Source organism: Hypanus sabinus, chromosome 7 (genome assembly GCF_030144855.1).
Source record: "Hypanus sabinus isolate sHypSab1 chromosome 7, sHypSab1.hap1, whole genome shotgun sequence".
Taxonomy (NCBI): domain Eukaryota; kingdom Metazoa; phylum Chordata; class Chondrichthyes; order Myliobatiformes; family Dasyatidae; genus Hypanus; species Hypanus sabinus.
In genome coordinates, this window is record NC_082712.1 from 83,451,212 (window position 1) to 83,467,172 (window position 15,961).

Consider the following 15,961-nt stretch of genomic DNA (forward strand, 5'->3'; position numbering starts at 1 on the left):
GATGCATCTTTACCCCAACACCTAACAGGACCAATTACAGTAACCAATTACACTGTGGGGCCCAGTGCCAACCCAACATAGCCACTGGTTGCGAGGGGATTTCCATGGTTACTATTTCCTCGTTTAAATCCATACTCCACGAAGAGGAACGGTGGAGGGGAGTGACTTGGGTTGCCAAGGGGCTGTGGGTTGACACTGAAGCCTATGTAGGCCCCATTACTTGTGTGTGGATTCCCCCACACTCCCCCTCCCCTTACACTGCAAGGTGCCTTTGTCATGGTGAACTTGCTTGTCCTTTGTGCCTGGCACACCTCTTCACCTGATGTCTATTCGGGTTATCGATGTCCCAGGAATATTCACCCTCCATCTTTGATCTCTGTCCTGAGCCACCAATCCCAAAGCAAAGACCCTACTGCTGCAACAGGTCACCGAGAGATATTAGATAGAAAGAGGCCCTTTGGCCCACTGGCACTGTCCTGACTTTCAATCATCACCTGCTCACAGTAATCCTATACTAATCCCCTCCTCCTTTTATCCCATTTTGCCATTGACTCAGATCCTGCAGAGCGGGGAGGAGGGGTGTGAAACTCACACTCGCTCTCATGCCCGCTCTCTGTCTCTCTCACTACACAGACACACAGTGTTGAACCCAGGTCTCTGTGTGTCTGTCTCTCACTACACAGATAGACACTCATGCATACGGGTTGGGGATTGAACCTGGGTGTCTGGAGCTCTGTGTCACTGAAGAAATTTAAAATGGGACCCCCAGACCCTCCTTTCCATCTCCTTTTGAATTCTGCTATTCTCCTCCTGCTGTTAACATTAACCGCGTTGTGACAGTGGTTGAACTTGCCTCCAATTTGTCCTCGTTGATTTGTCCATTCCTCCCTCCTCACTCCCTCCCTAAAAGTCCGAGGCCCGTTGCCCAAAACAATTAGTGCTGCTTGCTGGTGAAGAGTGAGGCTGGTGGTGGGGGGGGAGATCCGGGTCTAATTGCTTCACGCAGCGAGCTTCAGACTGCTGAACAATAAAAAAGGAGATTTATTCGTCTCGCAGACTTCTGTTCCGACGGATCCCTGTGGAGGGAGCAAGGACTGGTGGGGGGGAGCAGTCAGAGGCCTCCCATCGGTCTGGGGAGCGATGGATGCTGAATTCCTCCTTTTCTCTGAGTGCGTGCTGCCTTTCCACGCTCCCAGACCAAAACCAAGCCCGGGAGGACGGAAGGGAAATCTTGTTAGACAGGAGGGGTTGCCAGGGGGCTGTGGGTTGACACTGAAGCCTATGTAGGCCCCATTACTTGTGTGTGGATTCCCCCACACTCCCCCTCCCCTTACACTACAAGTAAATCTGCGTTCCTTCAGCTGGAAGTAAAGATGAAAAGGCCCCAGGCAGTCGAGAGTGATGTGGGCTTTTAGTTCTGCAAGGGAGGGGGAGAAAGAAAAGTATTTCTGTGTCATGTGCCAGAAAGGGCCTTCAGTGCAAGGATGTGGGAGCTTGGAAACTGTGGGTGTTGGAGGTTACTTTTAATGTGCAGATTTAAGGATGGGGGGGTTAAAGTGTGAGGGAGGGGGAGAGGAGAATGTGGGGAGAGTGAGTGGAGAGGGGGAGGATGGTGGGGGAACGCAGATGAGGGTGTGATTAGGAAGGTGGGAGAGATGGAGGGGAATTTTTAGATCTAAGGGTGATGGAGGGCAGGGGAGAGGCGGAGGGAGGAGAGTGAAAATGGGAGGGTGAGGTAGGTAGGAGCTGGTGAATGGGAAGATGGGGAGAGATAGAGAAGTCAAGGGGTGAAGGGGAGAGAGAGAGATGGAGGGGATATTTTTTAGAGCCCAGATTTAAGGGCAGAGAAGGGGGGAAGAGAGAGTGGGGGATGGGGAGAGTTGAGGAAAAAGAGAGAAGGGAGGGTGACTTCGAACAGAATGCCCCACTACCTCTCTCACTGCAGCGATGAGGAACCTTTCAGTGTCAGGAGCTGCCTGTGGTCACTAAAAGTCCCAAGACCTGCGGCTAGGAGGGCAGGCAAGGAAGGCGGATGGAATTCTCTTCCGTCCTGGAAGCTGGGATCACACTCTCTGCATCCACACATAATCCAGGGATTTGGGGCCATAGCCATACAGAGTAATTGAGCAGAAGGGCAGGAGGTGTCCTCAACAAAGCATGAAAGCCTCCGGAAAGGGGTGAAACAGAGGGACTTGCAGAGTGGCGCAGAAGATGAAGCTGCAGCTCCAGTGACGGGGGTCCGATGCTGAACTCTGGCGTTATCCATCTGAAGTGTGCACTGAAATAATTCGTATTTTTTAAATTATTTTAGTCAGGGTGTTTTTAATTAATTTACAACACTTTAAGGGATTTTATCGTAATTTATTTGAGATCATGTTCAGCTGTGTCAGCATCTGGGTACTGAGTGGTATCGGGGAATTTAAACTGCCAGAACTGGGCAAGGCTTCTGAGGCCTCACTGTTGTCTGGAAACTGGCTTCGCCTTGTGGATGGCCTTGGCAGTTCACTGAAGACCATAAGATGCTTTTCAATCTCAGCTGATATTTTTCCCCTAAACCCTTTCTCCCTTAACTTGTAACCACTCCCCCCCCCCGCACCCCAGCGCCCGAACTGATCAGGAACCAATTAACTCACTGCCCGCTACACCACTGGTGTTTAGGCACCAACAAAAGTCCTCCATCTGTCTGTCCTTGACCATCTATTGTGCCCCAGGCATGGTTCAGGGTCCTCAGTCACACTCAGATCTAGAAGGATTCTTCGCTGCCATTTCAGTAATAATTTTGTTTGACCAGTCAGGGTTGTTAGCCCTGAGCTAAACCCCCGAACCTGGAGGACAGGTGGACCACTATTAGTCTGGCCTCTAACCTTTGACCTGTTTGGCGTGGATGACCCAAGCAGAAGGCAAAGCATAAAAACCCTATGACAAGGTTGTGGTCCTCTTGAAGAAGGAACTTATCAATCTCTGCCTCAAATACACTGTATGACATGGTCTCTATGGCAACAGATTCCGCAGATTCTCTGCAGGGCCCATACTTTGCTGAACTATTCTACATTCTGATTCTCTGGTGCTGTACTTGGAGTTCAGAAGAGGGTTGGGGTGGGGGGGGGGGGAATCTTATTGAAACCGAAAGCAGGGAGCCCCAACCTTATTAATGCCATGGACCAATACCACTAAGCAAGTGGCCCGTAGACCCCAGGTTGAGAACACCTGGTTAAGCCAGGTTAGAGTGGAAATGGAGAGGATGTCACCATCAGTGGGAGAGTCTAGGATCCAAGGGCACGGCCTCAGAGTAAAGGAGCGTCCATTTGGAGCAGAGATGAGGAGGAATTTCTTTAGCTAGAGGGTGGTGAATCTGTGGAATTCATTGACAGGTGGGGGCCACGTCATTGGGTATATTTATTGATTGAGATACAGTACGCAGTAGGACCTCCTGGCCCTCTGAGACACACCACCCAGCATCTCCCGATTTAATCCTAGCCTAGTCACTGGACAGTTTACAATGAGCAGTTAACTTACCAACCTGTGCACCTTTGGACTGCGGGAGGAAACCGGAGCACCCGGAGGAAACCCATGCGGTCAGAGGGAGGACATGCAGATTCCTTACAGGCAGTGGCAGGAGTTGAACCCGGGTCGCCTGTATGGTAAAGTGTCCTAATAACCACTATGCTACCATGCCATCGCCAAGGCAGAGTTTGATGGGTTCCAGAGGGCGTTTCAGGGTTACAGGAAGTCTGGAAAATGGGGTTGAAAAGAAGCAGTCATGGTTGGGTGACTGAACAGACTGGATGAGCCAATCGGCCTGGTTCTGTTCCTATATCCAATGGTCTAATAATGATTTCCTAAAACAACTTGGGATATTGGAGCTGTATTAACTGTGTTGGACACTTGCAAATTGTCCTCTTACTGAGACAGTGAAAGAGAACTTTCTAGATTCTGAATGATTTAACTCTGCTTTTTTTTAATTCTCCCCTCCCCCACCTTCTCTTCCAGGTTGTCCTTCAGGCAGGTTCAAGGCCAGCCAAGGCGAGGAGCCGTGCAGTCTCTGTCCGCGGAACAGCCAGGCCATTGGCCAGGGTGCCACCTTCTGCACTTGCCTGCGGGGGCACTACCGAGCCCACAATGAGCAGCCCGAGATGCCTTGCACCAGTAAGTCTCCCTCAATCCCCGAAGCCGTGGGTTCAAAACCAGGCTGGAATTCAAAATTATGAGAAGGAATCTTGAAGAAATGTATTAAATTCTGGAGTTTTCGGGTGGGGGGGGGGTTAGGGGCAGGAAAGTTGTTTCCTCGGATTGAGTGGAACTGGGGTTTGCAGTTGTAAGGTTCAGAGGAATAGATTTAAGAGGGAGATGAGGAGAAATTGCTTCTCCCGGAGAGTAGTGAATCTGTGCAATTCTTTGCTAGAAAAACAGTAGAGGCTAGCTCATTAAATAAAAACAAGACAGAGTTAGATAGATCTTCTCATAGCAGAGGGATCGAGGACTATAGGGAACAGTAGGCTGGCAGAGCTGAATCTGCGACCAGATCTGCTGTGGTGGAGAAGACTCACCGGGTCGGATAACCAACTCCTACTCCTATTTATGTTTTTATGGAGGGAGGGAATGAGAGAGAATGCCACAAACTCCTGTCTCTAGGGATTGTGAGTGAGAGAGGGGGAGAGAGTGTGGATGCCACAAACTCCTGTCTCGAGGGACTGTGAGTGAAAGAGAGAGGATTCCATGAGCTCCTGACCCTGTGGATTGTAGGTTTTCGCAAATAAAATGGCGTGAGGTGTTTAATGTTCAAGAAAATATGTAATGACTCGTTTATTGTAATCAAAATACTGAGTGCCAAGTGTGGTAACTGAAGTTTGCGTAATTACATCATCACGGCAGACCAGTCTCTGAATGTGAACCCAGCAGAATGCCGGTGCGTGTGAGTTAGGACATTAACCTACAGGATAACCGAGGTACAGGGAAGGGGGGTGAGCAGTTGGCTCGGAGGAGGGATGAGTGCCTTGCCGAGGAGAGAATGGGGTAGAAATGATCCCATGAGCTGTGTGTTGTGTGGGGAGGGTTGTAGTCAAGTGTGTTGCCATTGGTTACGGCACACCCTTCCCCGGTTTTACCCATTGGTCCTCCTTGTGCTTGTCCAGCCATCCCAACGAGGCCGCGGGACGTGCGGGCAACGGTGAACGACACCACGGTGATGCTGACGTGGAGTGAGCCGCTGGACGCGGGCGGGAGGAGCGACCTGACTTACGGGGTGCTGTGCCGCCAGTTCCAGGAGGGCACTCCTCCTGGCCCGTGCGCCGAGGACGTCAGCTTCTCCCCCAGCCAGAGCAGGTTCAGGCAGCGGTGGGTGATCGTCACCGGGCTCTGGCCCCACACCAGCTACGCCTTCGAGGTGCAGGCGTTCAACGGGGTGTCAAGCCAGAGTGTATACCCGCCACGGTCCGCCACCATCAACGTCACCACCAGTCAGGACGGTGAGTATGGGGCGGGAACTTGTATGATGTGGGGGTGGGGGGGGGGGTTATTGACTGGCCTTCATATTGATTTTATCTGTCACCCTATTCTGTGTCTCTCAGCCACATTGTCTCTGCGTGCATCTCTCTGTCTCTCGCTCTCTCTCCCTCTCCCCCCATCCCCTATCTCTCTCCCCCTCCATCTCTCCCCTTCCATCTTCCCCCCTCTCTGCCTCTCTTTACGCACTAACTGTCTTTGTGTGTGTGTCTCCCCTCTCTCTTTAACTCCCTCTCTCTCTTCCTTTTCTCTCTTGCTTTCTCTCATTCTCCCTTCTCTTTTCCTTCTCACCAATTCTCTTCTGCTCCCCCTTTGTCCCTTTCTCTCACTTTCTCCCCCATTCTCTCCCCCTCCCTTGTTGCTCCCCATTTCTCTCGTTCTTCTCCTCCCCACTCCCAGTCTCTGCACCACCCCTTCCCTCTCACAACGGGCTGCTCGTGTGTTCACGTGGTGGGATGCTGTGTTGGAGGGTTGGTCCAGTTTGTCCTGGGCGGTCAGATCTGTGAGCCAGACTGTGGTATGACGGTGGCATCCGCTTCTCCCCCCCCGCAGACCACCCCCTGGCCATCAACAAGATCGAGCAGACGACTGTGACCGAGAACAGCATCATCCTGCGCTGGCCCATCCCCTCCGATCTCAACGCACACGTCCTCGACTACGAGGTCAAGTACTACGAGAAGGTACGTGGTCGGCTTGTTCTGTGTCCCGGAGGTGGCTCTGGGTGTCAGCAGTCTCGTGTGCGGGGGAAGGGGCAGTAAGGGATTTGGGGGGAGGGATGAAGGGACAGAGTTAGGGTGATTAAGGTCGGGGGGGTTGTTGAAGAAAGTGTGGAGTTGCAAGGCGGAGAGAGGGTAAGAAAGAGGAGAGGGGAAGAAGAGAAAGTTAAAGAGATGGAGGAGGAAGGAGGGAGGCTAAGGGGAAGAAAAAGCAGTGGAAGATAGCAGGGGAGAGTAAGGTAGGCAGGAGCATAAGAGAGTGGGTGAAGATGGAGGGTAGAATGGACAAGGGGGGGTGGAGGGAGGAGGGACAGAGAGCAGGGTGGGCCAAGAGGAAGGGCATTCCAAGACCGATCAGATCCTGGCCTTTGTGACAGGCTGTGAAGTGCTAAAAGGAGCCCTTCTGCCCTTGCTTCCTGGGGTGTGTGTTTTTTGTGAAGCATGGGGGATTCCTGGGTCCCCTGACTAACCTCACCCACAGACAGGTTTGACTTTCATTAGGGGAGCACAAGATGGCTACCGTCTTCCCCACCAATGCACCAGAGTTCTGTGGACACTAGAGGAGGCAGTGGAGAGGGGCAATAAGAATACAGGACAACCGTTTTGATAGCGCAGCTCGCGTATCTGACCCTGTTACTCCCTGTCCTTCTGCAGGAGAAGAACGAATCCAGTGCCTCGCACGTCAATAGCTCCACCAACTCCCTGGCAATAGACGGACTGAGGAGCGGGGTTGTCTACGTGGTGCAGGTTCGGGCAAGGACAGAAGCAGGCTACGGAAGGTTCAGCAGAAAGAAAAGCTTCTTGACCCTGAGCACAGGTACAGGAAAGGCCCAGGCTTGAGTCCAGTATAGGCCGCTTAGTTCCTCATCCTCCCTCTTTTGGTATCCTCTTGGGAGTTTCCCCAGGGCCTCCAGGAATTAAGTATTTATCTTTAAATCAGGCAAAATTGCACAGAAGTTGAGAGCATGTGCTTTGCATTGCTTTGGCCAGTTGTAAATATACCAGAGAAGTTAGGTAGGGGGAAAGATAGGTCAAGTATGATGATATGATATATGATGATATATAGTGATATAAATATATATATTTATATAGTGATGTGAACATTTATGGTGAGGTAAAGGGACAGTAGAAAACCTTGTAACAGCATGACAGGCAAGTAGTTACAGACATAAACTTCACATAAAATCCTATGAGACTTAAAATGTAAAACAAAACAGTTTAAAAACACACACACACACACACACACACACACTCTCTATAGTGTTCTTTTGCTAAGGGAGGGTTAGGGTTGTGCAGGGCAGTTCAGGAACCAAACGGTTGACGGGACATCACTGTCCCTGAACCTGGTGATGTGGGACTTCAGGCTTCTGTACCTCCTGCCGGACGGCAGCAGCGAGAAGCCGAGCCTGACCCAGATGGTATGGAGTTTTGATGATGGACCTTAAGGCAGCGCCTTCTGTAGATGCTGTCGGAGTTGGGGAGGGCTTGCGCCCCTGTGGGCTGCAATTGCTGTACCGGACCATTCTGTGACAGGTCAGGGAAGAAGTTTGGTGCATGCTAAATCTACTTAAGCTTCTAAGAAAGTAGAGGAACTGGTGTGACTTTTTCATGATTACATCTACACTCAGTGGCCATTTTGTTAGAAAGCTCCTGTACCTCAAAGTGTATATTCATTGTCTTATTTATTTATTGAGATATTGCGTGGAATAGGACCTTCGAGCTGCTCCTCCCAGCAGTCCCCCAATTTAACCCCAGACTAATCACAGGACAATCCACTAGACTACCAAGTGGTATGTCAGGACTGTGGGAGGAAACCGGATTACCCGGAGGAAAGACATTGGGTCGTAGGGAGAACGTACAAACTTCTTACAGGCCGCGGCAGGAATTGAACCCATGTCACCGCTACCGTGGAGTGTTGTGCTAACCACTACACTACCATGCCATCTTCTGCTGGTGCTGCTGCACCCACTTCAAAGTTTGACACGCTGTGTACTCAGAGAAACCTCTTTGCACACCGCTGTTGTAACATGTGCTTATTTGAGTTTTTGTCACCTTCCTGTCAGCTTGAGCCAGTCTGGCCGTTCTCCTCTAACCTCTGTCATTAACAAGGCATTTTTGCCCGCAGAACTGTTGCTCACTGGATTTTTTTCACACCGTTCTCTTTAAACTCTAGAGCAGGGCTTCCCAACCTTTTATATGCCACGGAGCCTTGCCATTAACTGAGGGGTCTGTGGACCCCATGTTGGGAACCCCTGCTCTATCAACTGTGTGAAAACCCCAGAGTAAGCAGCTTCTAAGATACTCAAACCACCCCATCTGGCACCAACAATCCATTACATGGTGAAAGTCACTTCGATCACATTTCTTCCCCATTCTGATGTCTGGTCTGAACAACAACTGAACCTCTTGACCATGTCTGCTTGCATTGAGTTGCTGCCACGTGATTGGCTGATTGGATATTTCCATTAACGAGCAGGTGCACAGGTGTACCTAATAGAGTGGCCACTGAGAGGACGTGATGGGCCTAGGACAGGTCATCTGAAAGGTTCATTCTCAAGTATTAGAATACTTAAAGTATTATTCATTCAGGTGTGGGACCTTACCGTGAACTACAGGGCTCCTGTGTTTACCCGCAATAGCTTTGGTTAGCCCTTCAAACCGTGTTGCCCCACAACCCCTGACTACCCTGATTTAACCCTAATCTAATTAAGGACAATTTACAATGGCCAGTTAACCTACCAGGTACATCTTTGGACTGTGAGAGGAAACTGGAGCTCCTGGAGAAAACGGGCGCATTCCATGGGGAGGACTCCTTACGGAATCGAACTCTAAACTCTGACACTCCAAGCTGTAATAGAGTCACGCTAACCACTACGCTACTGTTGTGCCCTTCTTTGGTAGTATAACGGTGAGCACAACACTTTACAGAAGCAGCGACCCGGGTTCAATTCCTGCCACTGTCAGCAAGGAGTTTGTACCTTCTCCCAGTGACTGCGCGGGTTTCCTCCCGGTGCTCTGGTTTCCTCCCACAGTCCAAAGACGGACTGGTTGGTAGGTTAATTGGTTGCTGTAACTTGTCCCGTGATTGTTGCTGTTCCTCTCCACGTCTGGTGGTGCATCGGGCGGCAACCTTGCCGTTCCCTCAGCATTTTGTCCGCCCCTTATGAGGCTGAGTTGTTCCCTCGACGCTCAATCCAGCGCAAGTGGAAAGTGTGCAAGGAGTCGGCCGGATTCGAACCCGGGACCTCTCGCTGGAAGTCCAGTGTGGCTGTCACTGCACCAGCGGCCGGTGATGTCCCGTGATCAGTGTAGCATTAAATCAGGGGATTGCTTGGTGGCTTGGCTCAAAGGGCCAGAAGGGCCTTTTCCGCGCTCTATCTCAAAAAAAATTAACCTGATCACTGCGTTTGCTGACGAACCCTCAACTGTCCGGCCTGTCCGGGAATCAGCCGGCACTGAGCCCTCTCCTCTCGTTTTGCAGAGAGCTCCAGCCGCCGGGAAGACCTGTTCCTCATCGGCAGTTCTGCCTCTGCCATCTTTGTCCTGCTGGTGCTGGCTGTGGTGGCCGTGGTCTGTTTCAGGTACAGTCGGATGCAGGGGCTTCCCTGGCATTCCCACCCCGTCTGGGAGTGGCTGGGGGGGGGGGTGGGCTGGACGTTACGAGTGTTTTTAGACACGGGGTGGCTTCGGCAGAGAAGCTGCAGAGGGAACCCATGTCCAACTGTAGGGAGGAGTCAGGAGCCAGTGGCCGGAACGAGCTGGAGGAGGGTCATGGAGTCGCACAACGTGGAAACTGGCCATTCGGTCCACAGATCCATTCTGACCCATGGGTACCTACCTATGGTAACTCTATCGCCTGGCGTTCGGCCTGTAGACGTCTGTCCCTGGGTGATTCAAGAGCTCGTTTAGACTCGTCTTAAACACCATCGGTGTCTCTGTTTCCACCACTCTCTCTGAGTAAGAAAAGTCCCTGTCTGACGCCCTCTATATCTCTACCACCCCAGCCCAAAATCCATGTCCTCTAATTTTAACTATCTCTGATAAAGAAGTAAAGTTTCTTGCAGACTAACCCTCATTTATACACCTGATAAATTTAATGCCTCGATCCTTCACTCCAGGGCAAACAGACTGAGATTTCCATGGTTCCTCACGGGATAGAAGGTTGTTTGGTCTATTGAATCTGTGCTGGCTCACAGGCCAATCCCATTCTCGCCACTCCTTTTCCCTCTTGGCCTGTGCTACCACCCATCCATGCCACTTACTGCAGCGCGGGCATATGGTGCCAGGGATCAGGATAGAGCCCACGTCTCTCGCAGGGAGGCAGTGGCTCTATGCACATGAAGATTCCAGTACTTTAGTGTTGGTACTGAGGTTGTCCCTGGGGGACAGCATTGATGCAGCTATCACCCCCATCTGCACGTGTGTCCTGTCACCTGCATCACACTCACCTCCAGCCCCCTGCCTACCATCCCTTTGTGGCCCTCAGTGGCCTGTGTTCCAAGCTCTGAAAGTTTATCCTCTCCAAACCTTCAACGTCTCCTCTCCCAACAGGAAGCAGCGAAAGCGGGACCCGAATTACTCAGAGAAGATGCCCCCGACAGCTGGTAAGAACACCGAGATCTCAGAGCTTCTGGGAGGGGTGGGGTGTGGATAGGAAAGGGTGGGAAGAAGCCTCTTAGCAATGAGATTTGCGGGCTGTTCTCCAGCTGGGTACCTTGTACCTGCTGTGGCCCTGTGACCGTCCATCCCCATTCCCATCAGACTGCGCTGAAGTGTGAAAGGTCATAGAACCATAAGGCTGCCTGGTCTGAGCCCTGTGGGCTGGAGTGGGTTGTCTAGATCAGTGTTCTTGATCCCGGGGTGTCTCCACCGAGATCTCTTGTTGGGCTTCTAGATCAGGAGCATTGATTTGGATTTTGTAGATCAAAGTACTTGGTCTGAAGGGTTTCAACTAAAGATCATGGGTTCGGTGTTCTAGATAGGCCTTCCTTGTGTTGGGGTTCCAGATCGGCACCCTTGGGTTGGAAGGGTGGTATCATTGGATTGATGTCCCTTGGCTTGATGGTTCTAGATTGGGACTATTTTGGTTGGATGTTCCTTGGGTTGGTAGTTCTAGATAGGGACCCTGGGAGATTTGGTATCTTTGGGTTATCCCAAAGGGTTAGGTATTCTAGATCAAAGCCTATGGGTTACAATATGAGAATTCTAGAATAAAGCTTTTGTGCTGGGACTTGTCTAGAGTGAGCTCTTGGATCAGAGTTTGTAGGCTAAAGCCCTTAGACTGTGCTCTGGGGTCTTGTTTAGACAACCTCTTGAATTGGAGTCTGACTAGACTGACACCCAGGGCCAGAGGGAGAAGTGAGTCCTTTGCAGCCATTGGCCATGTCATGAGGTGGACAACGGTTCCCATCCTCAGTGGCATCCATTGACGAAAGCCTCCCCTCATTGGCTGGAAGGGGCTGTGGTGAACCAATTAAATGGCGAAGCAAGTGCATGCTGCTCGGTGACCTGTCTCCTGGTAACTTCTCCCTTCACTCCACATCAGCTCCGGGCATCAAGGTTTACATTGACCCCTTCACCTATGAGGATCCCAATGAGGCTGTCCGGGAATTTGCCAAGGAGATCGATGTGTCCTACGTGAAGATCGAAGAAGTCATAGGCGCTGGTGAGTGAAGACCACTCTGTGCCGGCGACTTGATCTGCGTCGGTGTCAGGTGGGCAGATTCTCTTGTGTCTACGAGTGAACAGCCTTCAGGCACTTGCTTATATTTCTCAATTAAATACTTTATTCCTTATGCACATCGGGGAAAATAAAACAGTACCACACAGGACCAGGCCATTCGGCCCACAATGTTGTGCTGAACCAGCTAAAAAGCAAATCAGAAACACCCAAACACTAATCCCTCCTTCCTACACGACGTTCATATCCCTCCATCTTCCTCACATCCATGTGCCTGTCCAAACGTCTCTTCATAGTCTGTGATGTATTTGCTCTACCACCATACCATGCAGTGAATTCCAGGCATCAACCACGCTCTGAGTAAAAAAAAACACTTGCCCCTCACATCCCCCTTTGAACCTAACTCTTCCTAGCTTCAATATATGCCCTCTGGTATTAGACATTCCTAACCTGGGAAACAGATACTCCCTGTCCACTCTATTTATGCCTCTCTCAGAATCTTCTAATCCTCTGTCAGATCTCCCCTCAGCCTCCAGCACTCCAGAGAAAACAGCCCATTTGTCCAGCCTCTCGTGTTAGCAGATTCCCTCTAAACCAGGCAGCATCCTGATAAACCTCTTCTGCACCCTCTCCAAAGCCTCGACATCCCTCCTGTAGTGGGGTGACCAGACAGTATACAATACTCCAGATGTGGCTGAACCAGAGTGTTATAACTCTGTTTATGATAAAACTTTTCTATCCCTTCTTTCAGTGAGTCACTGCCATCATCATTGCACCCATGAGTGTTTGAGGAACAGCATCCAATCCCTCGGTGTTCAGCAGTAACAGGACCCGAGGCTGGATTCTTTCCCCTTATGGATCCCTCGGCATGCACCTCCGCACCCTTGGATGTGCCAGTCGGCATTGTTCCCTGACTGACATCTCCTTACGCTGGACTGGCTGATGTGGGTCTATCAGCGAGCTGGTGATCTTTTGGCAGCAGTGGCTAACGCTTGCTGTGTGCCCCTGGCTCAGAGAGTCCCCTGCTCAGGATGAACCGAGGCAAGGTTTTTTATTTTCTGGAGTACGGTGGATTCGGTTACATTGGGACTGTTGCATTTTAGCCCAATTAAGAAGCTGTCCCAATTAGCCGAAGTTTCATGGAAATAGTTGAAAAGGTATATAAATGACAAACTCCCATTTAACTTGGTAATAAATTATGTATTTAAATGAAATATAGTATAGAACAAATTGCAACACGGCCAGTATTGCTGCAGTACCACAAAACTGTGTATTAATTCCTAATAGTATTGATGGAGGAATTCATCTAGAGTACACTGTATGTTCTTTTACTCACTTCCCATTACGCCGCTGCTATTTAAGGCAGCAGTGAAGGTCCTCCATCTCTGGTGAAGTTCAGAGCTTCCTTCATCGTGTCAGCAGCTTCCTCTCGGTTTTCTGTCCCGGGTGGAGACTCAGGAATACCGTCACACTCAGGTGTAGAAAGATTCTTCATTGCTGTTTCCGTAACAATTTTGTTTTTTTTAGCCTTGAGCTGAACCCCCAAATCTGGAGGACCAGTGGGCCACTCTTGGTCTGCCCTTTACCCTTTGACCTGTTCAGCATGGGTGAACCTACCAAGAGCCAAAGCATAAAGCCCTGACTCCAGCCAACATCGCTCTCTGGGTCACTGAGGCACGCAAGCCTCCAAACCCTACAACGAGGTTGCAGTCCTCTTGGAGGTTGTGTTTCTAGTTTGACTGTAAATGAACAAAATCAGTGCGGACACCCAGTATAGATAACGGCCTGCCTTTTTATAACGCTTTTAACGATTGCATCCTCCAAATCTTAATTTTTATTGTAATATTATTGTCAATACCTTCAAATTCTTCACGTTTCCTAACTTGTTGAAGTAATGAAATGGTTTCATTTGAAATCCTGACTGTTACTGGCATCTCCGAACCTGAATGCTTGAAACCGCAGTGTGTAAAACTGTTCTGAATTGTATTTCTCACCAATTGTCTGTGCCCAAAATCAGTCGCTGCTCATGTGATAAGCTTTTCAATCCTGGAATGTTAGCCCTCAACCTCCTTCGCTCCTGCGAAAACAGTCAGGGCCTAACTTACCGAAGCCCTCCAGTCCAGGCAATGTCCTTTCCTGCAACTTCTCTTGCCCTTGCTAAAAAATATGTACCAACCAGAACTGTGATTGGTCAATAGGCAGGTGGAAAGTGGGCCTGGGTATGATCAGTTACATTCTGAGGCACGTTGTCAAGGAATGTCACGATAGGTCGGAGAGCTCTCTCCCTGTCTCTTGCTCCTGAGTGAATATTAGAAGGTAGGGCTACAGGGGGAGAGAGCTGTGGGAGAAGTGGTGAAGCTGTTATGGAGAGCTAGTAGGGGGTGTGAGGGGCCAAGTGGCCTTCTTTGCGAGGTGGACGTTTGACCTGTCTTGTCATTGCAGGCGAGTTCGGAGAGGTGTGCCGAGGCCGCCTGAAAGTCCCGGGTAAGAGAGAGATCTACGTGGCGATCAAGACGTTGAAAGGCGGCTACACGGACAAGCAGAGGCGGGACTTCTTGAGCGAGGCGAGCATCATGGGCCAGTTCGACCACCCCAACATCATCCACCTGGAGGGCGTGGTGACCAACAGCTGCCCGGTGATGATCATCACGGAGTTTATGGAGAATGGCGCCCTCGATTCCTTCCTACGGGTGAGTTGGCCAGTCTCTGCACCATCAGGCTGAGCGGGTAATGGTGGCCAGCTGTGGCCAATCCAGAGTTGGGAACCTCAGTCTGAAGGTGGAGGGCCAGTGCTGTCTGCCCTCACCTGGTAAAATAGAAGGAGCTCCATTCCAACCCAAGCAGCCTGATCTAAACGTAAACACCCACCAAGGCTGGGGTGTGGGAGCAGTATAAACTATTGACCAAACTTAAGAGACACAGCTGTTCTGGTTCACATCTGCTGGTATCCAGATGTTTGATGTAAGTAGGATCTTGTGTGAGGATCACACCTGTAGATATCCAGTGCACACTGGGCCTTACGTGAGTGAGTTGAAGCATCTAACATGGGTCTGGAACAGGCCACCCTGGGATATTGGGGGTGTGTACCCACCCATCTGTAGCCCGAGGCCTGGTCCTGTTCTATAAATATCCAGATGTTCTATGGTACCAAGTCTTGTGTGTGGTTATTCTTTTCCTTTTTCTTTTTACAATATTTTTATTCAGAAGAAAAAAACAAGATTTACAGAGTGTAACACATAGCTAAATCTCAACATAACTTGTGTACATTCATATATTGTAATAAAATTGATCAAAATGTTATAGCATAACACATAAAGGTATACCACTCTGTAATCAAAAATTTAAAGATAGGACATACAGCATAAAATAAATTTTTCATATTAAAAAAAATCAACCCGCTACCAACTACCAAAGAAAAAAGCTGATGGATGACAATGGATAATTAGAAAAAAAAACATATTCGCCTAAGAAGAGAAGATAAAAATATACATAAAAGTCTGTGCACTGTTAAACTTTATAAATTGGAAAAGTAATTTAGGAAAGGTCCCCAGATATCATAAAAAGATTGTTTCGAATTTAAGACTGAGCAGCGGATCTTTTCTAAATTTAAATACGACATAATATCACGTAGCCATTGAAGATGTGTAGGAGGGGTAGACTCCTTCCATTTAAGCAAGATTGCTCTTCTTGCTAAAAGAGAGGTAAAAACTAAAACCTGTAGGTTAGGAGTATTTAAAGTTATATCTTCATTTGCAATAATACCAAACAAAGCAGTAAGGGGATTTGGGTCAAATTGGACCCTAAAAAGTTGTGAGAAGATATGGAGTACTTCCTGCCAAAACTTTTCAATTTTAGGGCAAAACCAAAACATATGAATTAAAGAGGCATCAGCAGAGTTGCATTTATTACAAAGTGGAGAAACATTCGGATAAAAACTGGACAGCTTCTGTTTAGAAATGTAAGCTCTATGAACCACTTTAAATTGTAGAAGAGAATGATGTATTGTTGAATTGGTAAGAAATATTGTTGAATTGGAAAGAAATTGATCCTCCCACTGTATTTA

At 49.4% G+C, this 15,961-nt stretch overlaps 1 protein-coding gene across 1 annotated transcript in view; it reads left to right on the top strand.

Annotated features, from left to right (window-relative positions):
• LOC132396912 (ephrin type-B receptor 3-like) overlaps positions 1 to 15,961 on the top strand; it is a 76,349-nt gene that overhangs the window by 44,082 nt on the left and 16,306 nt on the right. Inside the window, exons 4-11 of the mRNA XM_059974998.1 lie at positions 3,991 to 4,146; positions 5,133 to 5,465; positions 6,055 to 6,182; positions 6,873 to 7,035; positions 9,700 to 9,799; positions 10,770 to 10,822; positions 11,764 to 11,883; positions 14,341 to 14,588. Of these exons, the coding sequence (XP_059830981.1) occupies positions 3,991 to 4,146; positions 5,133 to 5,465; positions 6,055 to 6,182; positions 6,873 to 7,035; positions 9,700 to 9,799; positions 10,770 to 10,822; positions 11,764 to 11,883; positions 14,341 to 14,588 (1,301 nt within the window). The remainder of the gene's footprint in view (positions 1 to 3,990; positions 4,147 to 5,132; positions 5,466 to 6,054; positions 6,183 to 6,872; positions 7,036 to 9,699; positions 9,800 to 10,769; positions 10,823 to 11,763; positions 11,884 to 14,340; positions 14,589 to 15,961) is intronic.